This window comes from Rhinopithecus roxellana, chromosome 11 (genome assembly GCF_007565055.1).
Source record: "Rhinopithecus roxellana isolate Shanxi Qingling chromosome 11, ASM756505v1, whole genome shotgun sequence".
Lineage (NCBI taxonomy): Eukaryota > Metazoa > Chordata > Mammalia > Primates > Cercopithecidae > Rhinopithecus > Rhinopithecus roxellana.
The window spans coordinates 25,318,074-25,338,404 of NC_044559.1; the positions used below are offsets into that span (position 1 = coordinate 25,318,074).

The 20,331-nt window shown below is 45.6% G+C and overlaps 1 protein-coding gene across 8 annotated transcripts in view; it reads left to right on the top strand.

The window, feature by feature from the left end:
* Window positions 1–7,578: 7,578 nt before the first annotated feature.
* Window positions 7,579–20,331, top strand: part of IL15RA (interleukin 15 receptor subunit alpha) — a 51,052-nt gene continuing 38,299 nt past the window's right edge. For 2 of the 8 annotated variants that reach the window (XM_030940131.1, XM_030940134.1), the window contains exon 1: window positions 7,579–7,945. In XM_030940131.1, the coding sequence (XP_030795991.1) occupies window positions 7,858–7,945 (88 nt within the window). In that variant the 5' untranslated portion in view covers window positions 7,579–7,857. The remainder of the gene's footprint in view (window positions 7,946–20,331) is intronic. The other 6 variants (XM_030940133.1, XM_030940132.1, XM_030940137.1 and 3 more) reach the window with 5 other exon arrangements.

A 20,331-nucleotide genomic window follows, 5' to 3' on the forward strand; every position in this document is an offset into this window, starting at 1 on the left:
ACGTGAACATCTACGGATGATTGCCATCACCAGCATTCCGGACTCTGAATTTATGTGCTACCTTTATAACCAATTGTTTTCTTACACTTATTCACACATGAGTACTTAACAGTAAAAAATATGACATAGCATTAAACCAGTGAAAACATAATGTGTTCAGGGTCACTAAGCAGCCCAGTGGCGTCATCAGAGCCCTGAATCAGCTGACAGACAACAGCAACCACGGCAGTGGGCTTCCGACTCCACCTATGATGCTGTGTTCTGATTAAAAGATTACTGTAGGCTGGGGTCGGTGGCTCATGCCTGTAATCCCAGCACTTTGAGAGGCCAAGGCAGGCGGTTCACCTGAGGTCAGGAGTTTGAGACTAGCCTGGCCAACGTGGTGAAGCTCCATCTCTGCTAAAAATACAAAAAAAAATTAGCTGGGCGTGGTGGCAGGTGCCTTTAATCCCAGCTACCAGCTACTCAGGAGACTTAGGCGGGAGGATCACCTGAGCCTGGGAGCTCAAGGCTGTAGTGAGCTGGGATCATGCCACTGCACTCCAGCCAGGGCAACAGAGTAAGACCCTGCCTCAAAGAAAAAAAAAAAAAAAAAAGGAAAAGGTCACCATAAGCTAAACCTTAAGCCTAGAGCCTAGCTGCACACGCAGAACCCTGGAGAAGTCCCTACCCTCAAGGCAGGAGTTCGTAGCTAATAGCTTCTTGGGCTTTTGGTGTCGATTGGCTGGAGATTGGGGAAGCTACATCATGAATAAGGGGCTTTTGTTCTCTTTCCTGGGCTGAATCGGGCAGCAGCAACTTGTAACCATCTGGCCATCTGCTGGTATCCTGTAGGGTGGCTTATCTTGCAAAAGTGCTAGGTGCCGACGCAGGAGAGTTGCAAGCAAAAGGAGACTCTGCAAAAGGGTTCTGCAGGGCTTCACACAAGGGGACAAGTTGGTACAGTGTCCTCATCTTGCTTATCCTGCCTCAAACACACAACGTTCTAGTCCTTCAATGAGCCCGTGGCATACTTTCATCATGGCGCCTGTAGGTGCTTGTTCTGCAGTGATAACAGCATTATCTTCATCATCACTGTTACCACAAGCACCTTGGTTCAGAACTGTTTTGCCATTGTTCATCATCGGTCAATGAACGAACAACTGGAGCCTCAGTATGGATGTTAAAAACTTGTATATCCACTTCTTCCAGCATGCTGACACACTCTGAAGGTATATTTTTTGCCTGCGTAGGGAGGTCAGACATCATTTTTTTCTCCCACTTCACGTATGGAATGCTTCCATGTCATCACCTTGTTCATCGTCATCACTGAACATAGTCGCAGACCAGAGGTTGTGCCATGCACACATGGCTATGTCGTTAGTCACTGTGTTCCAGGCATTAGAAACTGCATGGCATCTTTCATGCTAAATGCCTTTTGAAAACTTCCACACCCACCCCTCTGTTCACTGCTGCTAGCGTGCAGTGTTTCCATATTTACTGTCCATTGATATCCATTGATCTAAGGATACCCTAGTCACATGGCTGAAGTAATGAAGTCACGTTTGGAAGAAAGCCCATGGCATAAACATGACTTTTAATGAGAGTTTCAGCTGGAGGATGAGCAGAGCGGTTGTCAAAGAAAAACAAAATCTTGCAGTCGTCATCCAGTCCACCCTCCCTACAGTGACACAAGCCACTGGTACAAAATGTTTGTGAGACTAATCAGCAAAGATGTCCCTGATGATACATGTAATCTCAGCTACTCAGGAAGCTGAGGTGGGAGGATGGCTTGAGGCCAGGAGTGTGAGACCAGCCTTGGCAACATAGTGAGACCTCATCTTTAGAAATAAATAAATAAATAAATATTAGCCAGGTGTGGGGTGCACACCTGTAGGCCCAGCTACTTGGGAGGCTGAAGCAGGAGGATTGCTTGAGTCCAGGAGTGTAAGGCTGCAGTGAGCTATGGATTGCACCACTGCACTCCAGCCTGGGCAACAGAGTGAGACGTCATCTCTAAAAAAATTTTAAAAAAAGAAAAAAGAGGCCAGGTGCAGTGGCTCACACTTGTAATCCCAGCACTTTGGGAGGCCGAGGTGGGTGGATCACCTGAGACCAGGAGATCGAGACCAGCCTGGCCAACATGGAGAAACCCCGTCTATACTAAAAATACAAAAATTAGCCAGACGTAGTGGTGGTTGCCTGTAATCCCAGCTACTTGGGAGGCTGAGACAGGAGAATTGTTTGAACTGGGGAGGCAAAGGTTATAGTGAGTCGAGATTGTGCCAGTGCACTCCAGTCTGGGCAATAAGAGTGAAACTCCGTCTAAAAAAAAAAAAAGACCAGGAGAGTGGGCTCACGACTGTAATCCTAGCACTTTGGGAGGCCAAGGTGGGTGGATCACCTGAGGACAGGAGTTCAAGACCAGCCTGGCCAACATGGTGAAACCCTGTCTCTCAAAAATACAAAAATTAGCTGGGCATGATGACGGGTGCCTGTAATCCCAGCTACTCATGAGGCTGAGGCACAAGAATGGCTTGAATCTGGGAGACAGAGGTTGCAGTGAGCTGAGATCACTCCATTGCACTCCAGCCTGAGTGACAGAGCAAGACTCTGTCTCCAGAAAAAAAAGAATAGAAAAGAAGTCCCTGGTAATTCATGTATTGTGTTAGGATAATAATGAACTGGTAAGAAAACCACTTCTTGAAAACAGCAAGGATGCAGCCTTTGCCTATCACAGCAGTTTGGGCTTATGTGTGCCTGTTGCATTAGCACAACCCAGCACAGTTCTGTCTTTGGGTTCCTTAATTCCTGTTGGGACCATCTGATCCGCAGGGGTCAGTGTGTTTCTGGGACAATAGCGCCAAAACAGTGATGTTTCATGGCCATCATAGGCTTGCTCTGGTGTCAGGTTTTCATCGGCGATGACATTGGCAAACTAGCCAATGAATTACTCTGCTGCTTTGTGATTAGCAGATGTTTTATCACCAAAAATCTTTAAAAATTTAATGCCATATTTTTTCTTAAATTCTACAATCAACCTTGAATATTCACAATTCCCTTCAATTTTTAGTTCATCATAATAGATCTTTCTTGTTTTATGATCAGCATATCATTAAGTGGCATGTGCCCGCTGTGATACTGATGGATCATTTTTCCAGTGCACAATCGAGATGGTCCCTTATTTTATGCAGGGTTTTTCTATTTTTCATTAACTCCTGTTAGTCACTTGCAGCACAGAACTTCAACAGTCTATCCCTCTGTTTCTTCAAGTCCTATGTGGTGGTCATTCCAACACTGTACTTTTCTGTAAGACATTTCACACTTACACCACTGCCTAGGGTCGCCAACAGTTTGACTTTCTGTGTTATAGATACACAAAAATGCTTTATTTTTCTTAATGCTCTTATCCACAGGGGTATCTGCAGACCTTTGTGATATTTTCTTTTTTCTTTCTTTTTTTTTTGAGACAGAATCTTGCTCTTTCGCCCAGGCTGAAGTGCAGTGGCGCGATCTCAGTTCACTGCAACCTCGGCCTCCTGGGTTCAAGCGATTCTTGTGACTCAGCTTCCTGAGTAGCTGGGATTACAGGCACGTGCCACCACAGCAGACTAATTTTCATATTTTTAGTAGAGGGGTTTCGCCATGTTGCCCAGGCTGGTCTTGAACTCCTGAGCTCAAGTGATCCGCCTGCCTTGGCCTCCCAAAGTGCTGGGATTACAGACGTGAGCCACTGCACCTGGCCAACATTTTAAACAATATCATTAGACCAGAGAGCAGAGAATAAGCAAAAATACCACAGTGAGAAGTGCACAGGGGCAGGCCTTGGCTCCATATGGGGAATTGTGGGGACCTGTCATGGGTGTGTTCAACCAGCACACATGCCATTTTACCACCCTTTGTGTGTGTGCTTGCACGGGGGAATCTGGGTATGCACAGAAAAGATATCTCTCAGTTGAAGGTGGCTGGGAGAGTCTTTTTCCCCTTGGGGATGCTGAATAAACAGTGTGTTATGTGCCTGTGTTTTGATTGCAACCCACCCCACACAAGATCAGGTGTGGAATTTTCCACTTGTGGTGTAATGTCAGAGCTCAAAAAGTTTTGGATTTTGGACCATTTTGGATTTTGGATTTGGAGATCAGGAGCGCTCAACCTGTATGGTACTATTCAGATGATTTTTTTTTTTTTTTTTTTTTTTTTTTTTTTTTTTTTTTTTTTTTGAGACTGAGTCTCTTTCTATCGCCCAGGCTGGAGTGAAGTGGAGCGATCTCAGCTCACTGCAACCTCCACCTCCCAGGTTCAAGCAATTCTTGTGCCTCAGCCTCCCAAGTAGCTGGGATTACAGGCACATACCACCACACCCTGCTAATTTTTGTGTTTTTAGTGGAGATGGGGTTTCATCATGTTGGCCAGGCTGGTCTCGAACTCCTGACCTCAAGTGATCCTCCCGCCTCGGCCTCCCAAAGTGCTGGGATTACAGACGTGAGCCACTGCACCCAGCCTTATTCATATGAAGTTTTTAACATGTAAACCATCCTGTCTGTTGCACATGGACATACACATAGAAAAGGGGTCTAAGAATGCCTGGGAATAATGAGTACCAATTTCAAGAAACATTACTTGCGAGAAGGTAGAAGACAGAGGAAGAGAAAGATGCAGGAATACAAAGGGGCTTCAACTTTATCTGTAATTTTTTTATTCCAAAAAATATCTGAAGCAAACATTGAGCGACATATTAAGATTTGACAGGATGAGGCCGTAGGCTCTTGGATATCCACTATATTTATTGATTGCTATACTTCAACGTATGTTTGAAATTTACATTATTTAACAACACATATATATGTAATGAAATAAAGCTCCTTTAAGCATACCAAATTTAAACTTTTATTTTCAAATTTTAAAATGTACTTTTGGCCAGAATGCAGTAAAATGGATACTTTTTAACACAATGCTAGTTAGAAGGTATATTAATACAAGACTTTTGGAAAGCAAGATAGAAATATTTGCTTAAAAGAAAAAAAACCCTTTAAAAATATCCCCTATCAGTTGACTCAATAGTTCCACTGTAGGAAATCTATTCTAAACAATCTTAAATTCACAAGATTTTGTAGAAAGATATTTATGGCAATGTTATTTTTAATATTAAAATAATAGAGGGGATGTTAAACTATGATAATCTGCAACCATTAAAAACTTTTACAAAGAATCTATAAGAATGGAGAAATCTCTACTTCATAAATGTTCATAGAATAAAAAATGCTCTATTTTATACATGGCATGCTCAGACTGCATTCAATAAGGCCTGAATATATTTGACAATATTAAGGATTATTGTTAATTTTTAAATTTGATCTTATCATCTTGAGATATATTCTTAAGTGTTGAGGGAGATTGAATAATATGGGATTTCCCCAGTTGGAATAAGGGTGGCTCTTCCTGCTTAGAAAAAAGAACGGACCTTGTGTGGTCACTGCCAGATGGTAGGTTCATTATTCTTTCTACTTTTTTATTATTATTATTATTTAAGAGACAGGGTCTGGCTCTGTTGCCCAGGTTGGAATGCAATGGCACCATCATAGCTCACTGCAGCCTCAAACCTCACTCCCGGGCTTAAACAGTCCTCCCGACTCAGCCTCCCAAGCAGCTGGGACTACAGGCAAGTGCCACCACATCAGGCTAATTTTGTTTAAAGTTTTTATAGAGATAGGGGTCTCACTGTGCTGGCCGACCTGGTCTCCAACTCTTGGGCTCAAGCGATCCTCCTGCCTCTGTCTTCCAAAGTGCTGGGGTTACAAGCGTGAGCCACCGCATCTGGGCTCTACTTTTGATATTTGAAAATGTCCATAACAAAAGAAGCTTTCACAAACCTGAAACACACAAAATGTTGACACTGATTATATTTACAGGTTGGATCTAAGTGGGATTTCCAATCCTCTGCATTCCTTTGTTCAGTATGTTTTACATTTATGCCAATTTTAAGCTTTTTAGGGAAAGAGGAGCAAGTACAGTCATGCCTCACTTACTAATAGAGATAGTTTCTGAGAAGCTTGTCAGATGATTTCCTCATTTTGCCAGCATCACAGAGGACTTACACAATTTGCATGGCATAGCCTGCTACGCACTGAGGCCACACCACATGGCCTAGCCTGTTGCTCTGAGACTGCAAAGCTGTGCAGCACAAAGCCTTGCTGAATACTGCAGGAAACTGTAACACAGTGGTGAGGATCTGTGTCTCTAAACATAGAAAAGTTACAGTAAAAACACGGAATTATAATCTTATGGGACCACCGAGGCACATACCAGCTGCCATTAACAGAAAGGTCATTAGGCTCAACATGAGTGTAGGAAAAGCTTTCATCTACTCTTTTCCCACTGTGTGTGTGGGGTGGGGGAAGGGGGATGTAAACAACCTACGTTTTTACGCCATTAAATTCTGTTGATTGTTTTATTTTATTTTATTTTACGTTTGAGACTGAGTCTCACTCTGTTGCCCAGGCTGGAATGCAGTGGCGCGATCTCAGCTCACTGCAATCTCAGCCTCCCGGGTTCAAGCAATTCTCCTGCCTCAGTCTCTGGAGTAGCTGGGATTACAGGCACCCGCCACCACGCCCAGCTGATTTTTGTATTTTTAGTAGAAATAGGGTTTCACCATGTTGGCCAGGCTAGTCTCGAACTCCTGACCTCAGGCGATCCACCTGCTTTGACCTCCAAAAGTGGTTGGATTACGGGAGTGGTCACTGCGCCCGGTCCTAAATTCTTTTAACTTTTATTTATTTTAAGTTTAGGGTTATATGTGCAGGTTTGTTATATAGGTAAACCTGTGTCTTGGGGGATTGTTGTACAGATTATTTCATTTTCAAAGAGAATTTGCAAGTATGTCACAAAAGCCTCATAAACACGTCGTGAGATTTTAAGAGACAATGACCGAGGCTTGGAGATGTCTCATCCTGTCCAATGTGACCCCCAGACCTGAGAATCTGCACTTGGGACCTTACGGACCCAGTTCTCAGGCTTCACTTGAGACCCAAGAAAGAAAAACCCCACCTGCCAAAGAGGGGGATGGTAGCCTGGAAGAACCTAAGGAAGCGAGGTGCAGAGTTGAAGCATTGTGGCTCCTCTCCCCCGTCACCCCACTCGGCCCCCTGTCCTTCTCATATGAGGCATTTTCTGGGGGAGCAAAGCTGCAGTAGGAATTCGGCGAAGTGGCAGAGCTGGGAACCCAGCGGGCGCCGGGCGCCGCGGGAGCCAGCAGGTGGCAGGGGCTGCGCTCCGCCCGGGCCTGAGTGCACCAGGCAGGTGCCAGCGCCTCCGCACCGCGGCGACACCACCGCCGGCATTCACCCAGGCCGGCAGCTCGGAACCGAGCGCAGGGCCCCGGAGGGAGACCAGGAAAGTCGAAGGCGGAGCAGCTGGAGGCGACCTGCGCGGGGCAAGGTCGAGTGGATCCGAGCCGCAGAGGGGTCTGGAGAGAGTCTGCTGTCTGATGGCTTTGCCCACTCTCTCCGCAGTGGGGACACCAGACCGAGTGCACACTGGAGGTCCCGGAGCACGAGGAGCGCGGAGGACCGGGAGGTTCTCGGGCTTGCGTGGGTAAAGTCCTTGGTCCCCACCGAGCACGGGCCCGTGCGTCCCGGGGACAGGGGTGGCTATGCGGGGCCGCGGCGGTCCGCAGGGCTCCTTCGCCAGCAGGGGTGGGGACGCTGAGTCACGGATCTGTCACCGCTCTGCACCTCTCCGAACCCTCGGGGGCCAAAGCAAAAGCGAAAGCGACTGCGCCTGGCGGGGCCGCAGGTCCCAGAGCCGCGCTCGCCACCTCCCCCGGGCCTGGGCAGCGTTCGCCCGGGGAGTCCAGCAGGGCCCTGTGGAGTTGCAGCCATGGCCCCGCGGCGGGCGCGCGGCTGCCGGACCCTCCGCCTCCCGGCGCTGCTGCTGCTGCTGCTGCTCCGGCCGCCAGCGACGCGGGGTAGGGAGTTGGGAGCAGGGGCCCCCGGGCGGGACCCGGGAGGGGGCCGGGGCGTGGAGCTGTAGGGAACCGGGCTCCCCATCTCCCCCGGCCGTGCGGGGCGTCGGTGCCCTCGGGAGCGCGGTGCGCGCAGGCCCGGGCCGGGGAGGGGGCGCGGCGCCGGGCAGGAGGGACACGTGCCGGGAGCCGGGGTCGCAAGGAGAGCGCCGCCGCTGCGCCCGGGTCACCCACGTAAGGGAGCGGGCGGTCAGGCTGGGGTCTCCGAGGCCGAGGTCAGGAGCAGTTCTGCGAAGCCCGTTTTGGCCACCGGAGCGCGGCGCCGGCGGCGTCCAGCAGTTGGGAGACACGGGCGAGTGCGCTTCTCCCAGGCGCTGGGACAGCAGTGCGGCTGTTGCACTGCACGCGGTCCTCGGAGGGGTCCGGGAGAAACTACCCTTCCGACTCCCAGGCAAAAGTAAATTTTGTCAGTGGGAGCTGGGAGGGTGGGGAGGAGCTGTGTCCCGGGGGGAAAAGCGTCGGGCAAGTTGCACACTTGGGGACCTGGAAACAACTTCCAATTCTTAAGCGATCAGGAAACCAGCAGAGGCCGTCGGGATCGGGTGGGGGTGGGGGTGGGGGCCAGCCTGGAGTCTACACTCGCATGAAAAGGGGGAAGAAATCTGGTGATCGCTTGTATTCGAGAAGAAAGCGGGTCGCGGGGCTCTGATCTTGGCAGGGAGGATGGAAAGAGCGATTCCTAGGGGTTTTGTACGGGGAGCCAGAGGAAGGAGGAGAAACAGTAGCTGGGTCTAACGCTATCCTTGCCAGCGCTTCTTTATCTTTTTATAGTCAGGGAGCTCTTGGAGGGTCTGATGAAAGCTACGAACTCCCTCCCCGGAAAAATGCGTGAATGCACATACTTACAACATGTGCATATGATTTCGGGATCAAAGACCCACTGAAGGCCATCCGTGGACTCTCTATCGGAGTTAGTAATTCCACGATCTGTGTGTGTTTTTCAGCGAGACCCCAATAATTTACATCCAGTCGGGCCAGTCTGCCCAGGCCCTGGCCTAAGCCATTCCAGGCAGAGTTGCTGCTGGCTGGTGTGGCCTGAACGCCCCCACTCCCCACCCCACCCCCACCCCAACTCTGCGAATTTTCGTGAAGTTTCGTTTTCATGAGACTCTGATGCTTGGATTTTCCCTCACATCTGAGAAGCAGAGTTATGTTGGTGACCTGGTTGCTTCCTCCCAGCTGGCTAGCAGTGTCACAGGACCCCGAGAGCTGGCAGCTGGGGCAGCTGGATTGCACAATGTGAAAGTGAAATGCAGCCTCAGTCAGAGCCCAGCAGAGAGGAGGTGTCTTCCTTAAAGACTGAGTGGATAGGGAGCACCACTGTGAGATCTCTAACCTCATCAGCTGCACAGCCTTGCTCTTTGACCTTAGAAAGGTGTTGCTGCCTTCCCTTCCCAAAGCTCTCGATGTTTTTCTTCTTTTTCTTTCTTTTTTATTTTCTTTTTTGAGATGGAGTCTCACTCTGTCGCCCCGGCTGGTGTGCAGTAGCGCGATCTCGGCTCACTACAACCTCCGCCTCCGGGGTTCAAGCGATTCTCCTGCCTCAGCCTCCTGAGTAGCTGGGATTACAGGCGCCCGTCGCAACACTCGGTAACTTTTGTATTTTTAATAAAGAAGGGGTTTCACCATGTTGGTCAGGCTGATCTTAAACTCCTGCCCTTGTGTTCCGCCTGCCTCGGCCATCCAAAGTGCTGGGATTACAGGCGTGAGCCACCGCACCCAGTTGATGGGTTGTTTTTTTTTTTTTTTTTTTTTTTTTTTTTTTTTTTTTTTCCTTTAACAGCCTTATTGAGGTATAATTGACAGACAATAAACTGCATATGTTGAAGTTGCACACTTTGATAAGTTTGGAGGTAAATGCATACAGACTCATGAAACCATTGCCACCACCCAGAGTGAACACAACTATCACTCCCAAAGCCTTCCTCATGCTCTGCACAATCCTTACCTCCCACCTTGCCCATCTCCCAGGCAACCATTTATCTGTTTTTTGGTCGCTATCAATTTGATGCACTTTCTAGAATTTTTTATGAATAGAATTATACAGTAGGAACTCTTTCTTGTTTGGCTTCTTTCACAGACAGTAATTATGCTGAGAATTTATCCATGTTGTAATTTGTATAAATAGTTCATTGGGGCCTGGCGCAGTGGCTCACGTCTGTAATCCCAGCACTTTTGGGAGGCCGAGGTGGACAGATCACGAGCTCAGGAGATCAAGACCATCCTGGCTAACACGGTGAAACCCCGTCTCTACTAAAAATACAAAAAAATTAGCCGAGTGTGTTGGCGGGCTCCTGCAGTCCCAGCTGCTCGGGAGCCTGAGGCAAGAGAATAGTGTGAACCCGTGAGCCGAGATCACACCACTGCACTCCAGCCTGGGTGACAGAGGGAGACTCCGTATCTTTAAAAAAAAAAAAAAAAAAAGTTCATTGGTTTCTAACACTGAGTAGTATTCTACCCACGGCTAGCCCACCATTTGTTTAGCATTCACTTGTTAAGGGACATTGGGACATCTGGTTTGTTTCCAGTTTGTGACTATCACATAGAAAGCTGCTCTGAACACTGACATACAGGTTTCTGATGGACACATGCTTTCATGTCTCATGGGTAGAGAATGGTTGGGAGTAGAGTGGCTGTCCTATATGGCAAGTGTATACTTAATTTTTTTTTTTTTTTTAAACAGTATCACATCATTGTTGGCCAAGCTGGAGTGCAGTAGCATGATCATAGCTCACTGCAGCCTTGACCTCCCAGGTGTTTAATTTTTAATTTTTATTTATTTATTTTTTAAATGTATTTATTTTGAGACAGAATCTCACTCCGTCACCCAGATTGGAGTGCAGTGGCTCCATCTCTGCTTATTGCAACCTCTGCCTCTCGGGTTCAAGTGATTCTCCTGCCTCAGTCTCCTGAGTAGCTGGGACTACAGGCATGCACCACCACACCTGGCTAATTTTTGTATTTTTAGTGGAGATGGGGTTTCACCATGTTGGCCAGGCTGGTCTGCAACTCCTGACCTCAGGTAATCTGCCTGCCTTGACCTTCCAATGTGCTGGGATTACAGGTGTGAGCCACCACACCTGGCCTCAGAAGTTTAATTTTTAAAGAAACTGCCAAACCATTTCCCAAAGTTGTTGTACTATTTTACATTCCCACAGCAGTGTAGGGAAGTTCTAGTTCCTTCACACCCTTGTCAGCCCTTGGTATGATGAGTCTTTTTAATTTCACCCATTCTAATAGGTATATAGGGGGTTTCTCCTTGTAGTTTTAATCTGCATTTTTCTGACAGCTAGTGATGTTGAGCATCTTGTCATGTGCTTATTTGCCATGTATATATCTTCTCTGGTAGTGTCTGTTTATATCTTTTTTGCTCTTTTAAAAATTGAGTTGTATCAGCTGGGTGTGGTGGCTCACACCTGTAATCCCAGCACTCTGGGAGGCCAACATGGGCAGATCACTTGAGGCCAGGAGTTGGAGACCAGCCAGGTCAACATGGTAAAACCCCTTCTCTACTAAAAATACAAAAATTAGCCAGCTGTGGTAGCCCATGCCTGTAATGTCAGCTACTCAGGAGGGTGAGGCAGGAGAATCACCTGAACCCTGGAGGCAGAGGTTGCAGTGAGCTGAGATTGCGCCACTGCACTCCGGCCTGGGCGACAGAACGAGACTCTTTTTTTTTTTGATTCTGTCTTAAGAATATAAAATTGAGTTGTATCATTATTGAATTTTGGGAGTTCTTTATATACTCTGGATACAAGGCCCTAATCTGGTATATGATTTGCAAATATTTTCTCAGATTCTGTGGCTTATCCTTTCTCTTAGCAGTGTCTTTTGAAAAGCAGAAGTTTTTAGTTTTTATGAAGTCTAATTTATTAATTTGTTATGTTGTGTTTTAGGCTTTTGGTGTCATATCTAAGAAATATTTGCCTAGCCTAAGGTTACAAAGGTTTATTTCTATGCGTTCCTCTAGAAGTTTTATAGCTTTAGGGTTTACATTTATGGCTGTGATCCATTTTGAATGAATTTTGTTTATAATGTGAGGCATGAATTGAAGGTTGTTTTGGGGTTTTGTTCGTTTCTATATATGCATATCCAATTATTCCAGCATCCTTTATTGAAAAGATTATCTTCACTGACTTGCTCTTATGCCTTTTGAACATCAGTCAGCCATATGTGTGTAGGTTGGTTGTAGTACACGAAACACCACTACACAAAAGTTAGTTCTATTTCTATACATTCACAATGAACAATTAGAAATTAAAATTTTTTAAAAAGTCATTTGAGATAACATTAAAAAGCATTACTTATGGATAAATCTAACAAAATGTGTGAAAGACTTGTATGTGGAAAACCACAAACCATAGCTTAGAGAAATTAAATAACTAAATCAATGGAGAGATATACCATGTTCATGGGTTGGAGAAATCAGTATCACTAAGGTGTGAAGTCTCTCCAGATCAAAATTCCAGCAGGCTTGCTTGTAGAAATTGACAAAACTATTCCAAAATTCACATGTAAATGCAAAAGACCTAGTATAGTCAAAACAGAACTGAGTTGGAAGCACAAGACTTCCTGATTGTGAGACTTAATATGAAGTAACAGTAATCAAGACAGTGTGATGTTGGCATTAAAGATGGGCAGAGGGATGACAGAGCAGAAGATACCTGATGTTTTTAAATGAGCTTGGAAGAGAAGTGGACCCAAACTGTTAAATTTGCTACATGGTAGTATGATTCTGGTATGAAATTGTAGAGAACAGCACATTTCTCATCACTGAGAGAGTAAATAACATTGTCTCCAGCTTGTGTATGGAAAACCACAAACCATTGCTTAGAGAAATTAACTAAATCAATGGAGAGATATACCATGTTCATGGGTTGGATAAATCAATATCACTAAGGTGTGGAGTCTCCTTCTTGTACTACTAGGCATTTCAGTCTGCAAGATTGCGGGCGATGGCCAAAAGCAGCTGAGAAGACAATGCTTTCTTTGAAGACAAATATCCTTAGCTACCAATTTCAGTTTGCTTTTTTTATATAAGGTATAAGTGCACTTGGGGGTGTTTTCACACCTTTTTATGTGTCTTTAAGTATTTTTAAGCCATTTTTAAGAACTCTAGGGGTCTTTTTCCAAACCTTTTATTTTTTATTTCCTATCCATTTTATCTAGTTGTTACTGCTTCTGTGCCCCTACTGATAGCAAAAAAGTGGTGAAAACATAAGCGCACAAAACATGTGCGAAATCAACCTAAATGTTAAACAGCAGAGGACTGCATAAATAAAATGGAATTGTTTTCAAGTAGTAGATATCATATGATTCATGTTTTACTAGAAGAAGATCAAGAAGTAGTTGTCATTGAATAGGGAATATGTCATGTTGGTCATATGTGGCTGTGTATGCAGTTGTCTGCCTTTTCTTATTTTTTCTGCCATAATTTGAATTGTTCTGTAATAAGAAAAGTAAATAAATAAAATTACAAAAGAAATAGCACAATTAAGATCTAGAATTTTGGAGTTTTTTTGAATTCATCTTTAATTATAGCTGATCTTGTCTGGTAATGTTTTCATGACTTTATAAAAGCTTGTCCAACTCACAAAAACTTGTCCACTGCACTCCAGCCTGGGCGACAAAGCAAGAGTCTGTCTCAAAAATAGCAATAAACATAATAATAGTAATAATAATATGTATCTAAATGAATAAATATATATAAAACTCCTCAGTAGATATCCTGGGAGTCATATCAGTGTTGCTCATCAGATGTAGTTGATGTGATTTGAATGCTTCTTCTTGGAAAGGCTTAATCCCCTTCTGTGCAGTGGGGAGCCCCTGAGGGTTTCTGTGCAGGGGAGCATTACTGGAGCTGCATGGTGAAAAGGTTGCTCTTGTGCAGAGTGTGAAGAATGAACTGTAGTCAGGAGAGTCCAGAGAATAGGAGCTATGTTGAGGCTTTTGCAATCATTCTGGTGGGTGGTGATGAAATCCTGAATGCAGGCGGTGTCAATGCAGGAGACAGAAGAGGCTGGATGTCTTCTCGAGTCCTAAAACTACAGAATGCATTTCATTATTTTTCTTTCATTTGCCCTTCAACCTGTAGCCCTCAACTCTTGCAAGCCTCCAAAAATCATTATTTAAGGATTTGAGCTATGGAGAAATTCACCTGGCACACAAGAGGTGGGTCGGGAAGCTCAGTTAATGAGTCTGAGAGAGAAAGAAAAGAATTGCCAAGTTTCAGGCAGTGAGCTGGAGACAGTCTGTACTTTTAGCGAGCTCCAAAAGGAAGTGTGTTGACTTGGCTGACATTTCAGTGGGGCAAATAAGGAAGGAAGGTGGTGGGTGACTGTGAGGCCAGAGGCCTTTGCCTTTTCCGTACACCAGCTCCACAGTGAGCTTCCTGAGGGCAGGAACCACATCTGACACTTCTCTGAATCCTACTGCCCTTAGCTCATGCAGGCATTTGAAAGGTGCTGTAAGCGAGGGGAATGTTGGAGTCGATTCTGACTCTGCTTACAGGACAGGGGGACCACGCTAACCCGACAGCCTCTGAACTCTGGATGTGAAAGCAGGGCCGAGGCTGCCAGCTCTTATTAGACTCTGTATACCAACGTGAGAGATAAGGAACTCTGATTCACAGGTTCTGGGAAGCAGAAAGAGGTGTGGCCCATACACTATTTTGGTAACTTCATTTAAATGATCGTTAGGACTTGTTGTATACGTTTTTGGCTACTTGTTTTGAAAGTCTCAGAGCCATAAGTTTACTCCAATTTCCATTACTTCATAATTCCGGTATATGTATTCAGAAAATATCTATCGTATACCAGGCTTAGGAACGTGAGAGTACCAGAGAACTGTGAAATACACATACCATCTGCAAGGAGCTTATAATGTTGTAAACAAGGTGAGACTTGTTTACGTTGAATAACTAGGGAACAATGTTATGAGAAAATATATAGAAAGTATAATTGAAGTATCTAAAGATATGATTAAGGCATGTGGAAATGAAGTTATTGCTTCAATTAAATGTATTATCTCTGGAGGATAGCTTGAGTTCAGGAGTTTGAGACCAGCCTGGGCAACATGGTGAGACCCTGTCTCTAGGTTAAAAAAAAAAAAAATTAGCCAGGCATGATGGCATGCGCCTCTAGTCCCAGCTACTCAGGAGGCTGAGGCAGGAGGATTGCTTGAGGCCAGGAGTTTGAGGCTGCAGTGGGGCATAATCATACCATTACACGATAGCCTGGGTGACAGAGCTAGACCTTGTCTCAAAATAAAATAAAATAATAATGAAATAAAATAAAATCATTTTTAAAATAAAACAATAAAATGAAACAGTGTTAGTAATATCTCCAATATAGTGATGAGACAGTCCAACTTTACAAAGTAACTGGCCATCATTTGCCTGGTTGGATTGGCTGCAGTACCATTGATACCCTTGTACATTCAAACATCAACTATTCACGGATTTATCTTGGTTTGAGGACCGTTCACAATGGAAGAACCACTGAAAAGACTTCCTTTCTCAGCAAAATGATAGAGTAGATACCGAAAAACCCCAGAAATTATAAATAGTATAGTGCAAATGCCTTTTAAAATCCTTAGCTAATAAACAACAATCAACTGTTGAAAGCAAAATAATAACAATGGGTCATGGGGTATAATGTATGTCAAAGCAAAACATATAACAACAATAGCACAAGGACTTGGGGGAGAGACTGGAAGTCTGCTGTTTCAGATCCTTACAGGACACGTATGCGGTGGTATAACATCACCGGAAGGAAAACTGTGATAAGGTAAAGATATATAGTGGATGCCCTAAAACAACCACTAAAATAGTACAATGAGTTATAGTTAATAACCAACAAAGGAGATAAAATGGAAACATAAAACATACTCGGAGAATCCATGATGTGATCATCTCTATAGAAAATCATATGGAATCTACAAAGCTGCTATTAGAATAAGTGAGTTTACAAGGCTGCAGAATACAGAGTCAATACACCGAAAAATCAATATGCAAAATACTAGCAACAAACAATAAGAAATTGAAATAAATATACCATCTGCAGTGACATAAAAATATGAAACACTTAGGGATATGTTTGACAAAAAATGTACAAGGCTGGCACACTGAAAATTATAAAACAATTCTGGAGAAATTTCAGAATACTTACATAAATCAAGAGAGATACCATGTTGACGAGTTTTTAAGAAGACTCAATATTATTAAGATACCATGGCTGGGTGCGGTGGCTCACGCCTGTAATCCCAGCACTTTGGGAGGCTGAGGTGGGCGGATCACGAGGTCGGGAGATCGAGACCATCCTGGTTAACACAGTGAAATCCCGTCTCTACTAAAAATACAAAAAAATTAGCCAGGCGTGGTGGCAGGCACCTGTAGTCCCAGCTATTTGGGAGGCTGAGGCAGGAGAATGGCGTGAACTCGGGAGGCGGAGCTTGCAGTGAGCCAAGATCGTGCCACTGAACTCCAGCCTGGGCGACAGAGCGAGACTCCGTCTCAAAAAAAAAAAAAAAAAAAAAAAATCAATTCTTCCCCAAACTGATCTATAGATTTAATGAAATCTAATCAAAATTTTAGCAGTCTTTTTTTGGTAGACATTTATACACTGTTTCTTAAATTCAGTAGGCCAGGCGGGGTGGCTCACGCCTGTAATCCCAGCATTTTGGGAGGACCCCTTGAACCTAGGAGCTTGAGACCAGCCTGAGCAACATAGCAAGACCTTGTCTCTACAAATTAAAAAAATAGTATTTAGCTGGGCATGGTGGTGCACATCTATGGTCTCAGGTACTCAAGAGGCTGAGGTGGAACAATCACTTGAGCTTAGGCAGCCGAGGCTGCAGTGAGCTGTGATCGTGCCACTGCACTCCCCCCAGGAGACAGCGTGAGACCCTATCTCAGAAAAATTAATTAAATTTAATTTTAAAACAAAAAAAACAGTAAAGGATCTAGAAAAGCAAACTCAACTTTGAAAGTGATTAACACAGTTGGAGGACTTCTACCACCTGACTTTAAGACCTATGAGGAAGCAACAATCGTCAAGGCAGCACGGTATAGGTGTCAAAATAAACAGACAAACAGATGGATGGAACCGATTGGTGAGTCAGCCATAAGCACACACAATACACATGGTCCTTGCTCAGGATTCTACACAAACACCCCTGGAGGTCCACGGCTGCTGGAAAGGGGTAGGGAACTCTTCCTGCATAAAACCTGTTACAGAGGCAAGAGACAGGCTGGCTGTCCTGGAGGGAAGGAGCAGAATAACTGAAAGCTTCAACCCTGAGGTCCAGACACACCAGGCCTGCATGAGACTCAGGACAACAGAAAACCACCCCCAGTGCCACCACCATCGGACAAGCAGGCAGCAAGCGGGTAGCACAGCCATCTGTCACGGAGGGCAGGATGGGGTGGGCAAGTGTGGAGAAATAACACTGTGGTTTAGGTAGGTAGAGAAGGACAGAAGATGAATGTGGAGGAGAGCATGAAGAAAAAGCCTCTGACACTCCAGCACCAGACAGCACCAGAGGCCTCAAAGCCAGTGGGGATCTGCAGGTAACCATAGCAACAGCAGCATCCAAACCCACCTCAACAACTGGTGAAATCGACTCCATCTCCCACACCATCAGCCTAGCGGAAGACACGTCCTTATCGGAATGGGGAGTAGTGGCAGCCAATGGACAACAGATGCCTGAGACAGGAAGTGAGCAGAGCGCTGCCCCTGTGACGGAGGAGAAGGCTTTGGGATGGGAACTGAATGGGAAGAACAACCCTGAATTTGAGATTTCTCCCCTCCCACCCCCACCCCTGCCTGGTACAGGATCCCTAACCTTCAGAAGCAAGAGAAGAGGTCACGGAATTCTACCTGGGATGTGTTTGGGATGTGAGGTTTGGGATGTTTTTGTGTGGACTTAGGTGATGCCTCTCTTGTGACTCACCCACTGTGTCCTTTGCCCAGTTAGGCCATTAGAGTATTTGTCTTGTGTTGATTTTTATGAGAGTCCTCTACGTGCTAAGGTTCTTAACATTTTGACATTTGTTGCTAATGTTTTTTGTTTGGTTGGTTTGTTGGGTTTTAGGGGGATTTTTTTTGTTTGTTTGTTTTTTTGAGACGGAGTCTTGCTCTGTCACCCAGGCTGGAGTGCAGTGGCACAATCTTGGCTCACTGCGACCTCCGCCTCTCAGGTTCCAGTGATTCTCCTGCCTCAGCCTCCTGAGTAGCTGGGAATACAGGCTCCCACCACCACACCCAGCTAATTTTTTGTATTTTAGTAGAGACGGGGTTTCACCATGTTGTCCAGGCTGGTCTTGAACTCCTGACCTCAGGTGATCCACCTGCCTCAGCCTCCCAAAGTGCTCGGAATACAGGCATGAGCTACTGCACCCAGCCTATTCTTTATCAAATTTACTCCCGGCTACCCTTGCACTTTACCAGGGGCATGTACCAACAACTGTAACTAAACAACACCAGTCACTTCCAGCAGAGCAGAGCTGTGTCCGTCAGTTCATCCACTCTCTCCAAAGCACTATATCCCAGCAACAGAAAGCATTCCAAAATGTATGAATGACCAACCAGAACTGAAAGCAACAGCAGCCTTTGGGAAAAGGATGCTTCATGGGGAACAAGGTGTCCTTGCAGTTGCAAAGAAATGGTCTGATCTTGGCCGGGTGCGGTGGCTCATGCCCGTAATCCCAACACTTTGGGAGGCCAAAGCAGGTGGATCACGAGGTCAAGAGATCGAGGCCATCCTGGCCAACATGGTGAAACCCCGTCTCTACTAAAAATACAAAAAGTAGCTGGGTGTGGCAGCGCACGCCTGTAGTCCCAGCTACTCAGGAGGCTGAGGCAGGAGAATCGCTTGAACCCAGGAGGCGGAGGTTGCAATGAGCCAAAATCACGCCACTGCACTCCAACCTAGTGACAGAGTGAAACTCTGTCGAAAGAAAGAAAGAAAGAAAGAGAGAAAGAGAGAAAGAGAAAGAAAAGTAAAAGAAATGGCCCGATCTTGCAAGTAACTGTGTGGCATTTGGGATAAGGGAGGAGTTATTAGACTCCCCCGCCCTTCCGAGGTTTCAGAATAACTCATGGCAGGGTTGTCAGTCCTCGGGAGACCAGGAGCTGACTCTATGAGTTGGCAAGGTCTCTCCAGGCCCAAGACAGCCATGCCAAAGAGAAGGCTGGGGGTGAGGAAAGATCAGTTAGTCACTCCCCCAACTAAAATCCAGTCTTTCTCTTGACTTTTCACCTGGGGACCTCATGTCTCCCTTGTTTTCTGGAGTCACTGCCCTGTGGCTGGTGGGAGACTGTTCAGCCACCAATGACATAATAGCACCCAGAGAGGAACACATGTCCAGGTCAATTCAGGCTTTCACAGAGGAAAGGAACATTTTATCACAGAGCAGAGTCTTGTGTTTTTATGGGACTATCCATTCTGACCTGCTATCAGATGTTTCTGGAGTTGATTTGAGCTGGTTTTTCTAGTTATTCCTCTTTGCCCTGACCTACCCCCACTGCCTACCTAAGTATTTTCCCAGATATTTTAACATAAAATAAAGCAGCACAGGTGCAGGTATAAGATTTTGGTAGCAGGGAGTGAAACCTACGGTTCTACCAATCTAAACACGCATATGAGCACACACAAGGGGGTGGATTTTTGAGATGGAGGTGGGAGAATTTGATCCAGTTAAAAGCTATTAGAATAGAAATTCAGGGCCGGGCATGGTGGCTCATGCCTGTAATCCCAGCACTTTGGGAAGCCGAGGCGGGGCAGATCATTTGAGGTCAGGAGTTCAAGACCAGCCTGGCCAACATAGTGAAACTCTGTCTCTACTAAAAACACAAAAATTAGCCAGTCATGGTGGTGGGCGCCTATAGTCCGAGCTACTCAGGAAGCTGAGGCAGGAGAATCACTTGAGCCTGGGAGGCAGAAGCTGCACCTGCAGTGAGCTGAGATCACACCCCTGCACTCCAGCCTGGGCGAGAGAGCGAGACTGTCCCTAAAAAAACAAAAAAAGAAAAGAAAAGAAATTCAGAAGAGCATAGTAAGAGGAACCTATAAATTGATTCATTGGTAGAATCAATTCCATGACCTGAAAGGGTATGAACAAGGTATTACTCATGACTTTAAGAGAAATTTTAAATGAGTGCTAAAAACTCCCTTGTCGGGCCAGGCACAGTGGTTCATGCTTGTAATCCCAGGACTTTGGAAGGCCCCGGAGGGCAGATCACTTGAGGTCAGGAGTTCGAGACCAGTCTAGCCAATATGGTGAAACCCCATCTCTACTAAAAATACAAAAATTTGCTGGGCATGGTGGC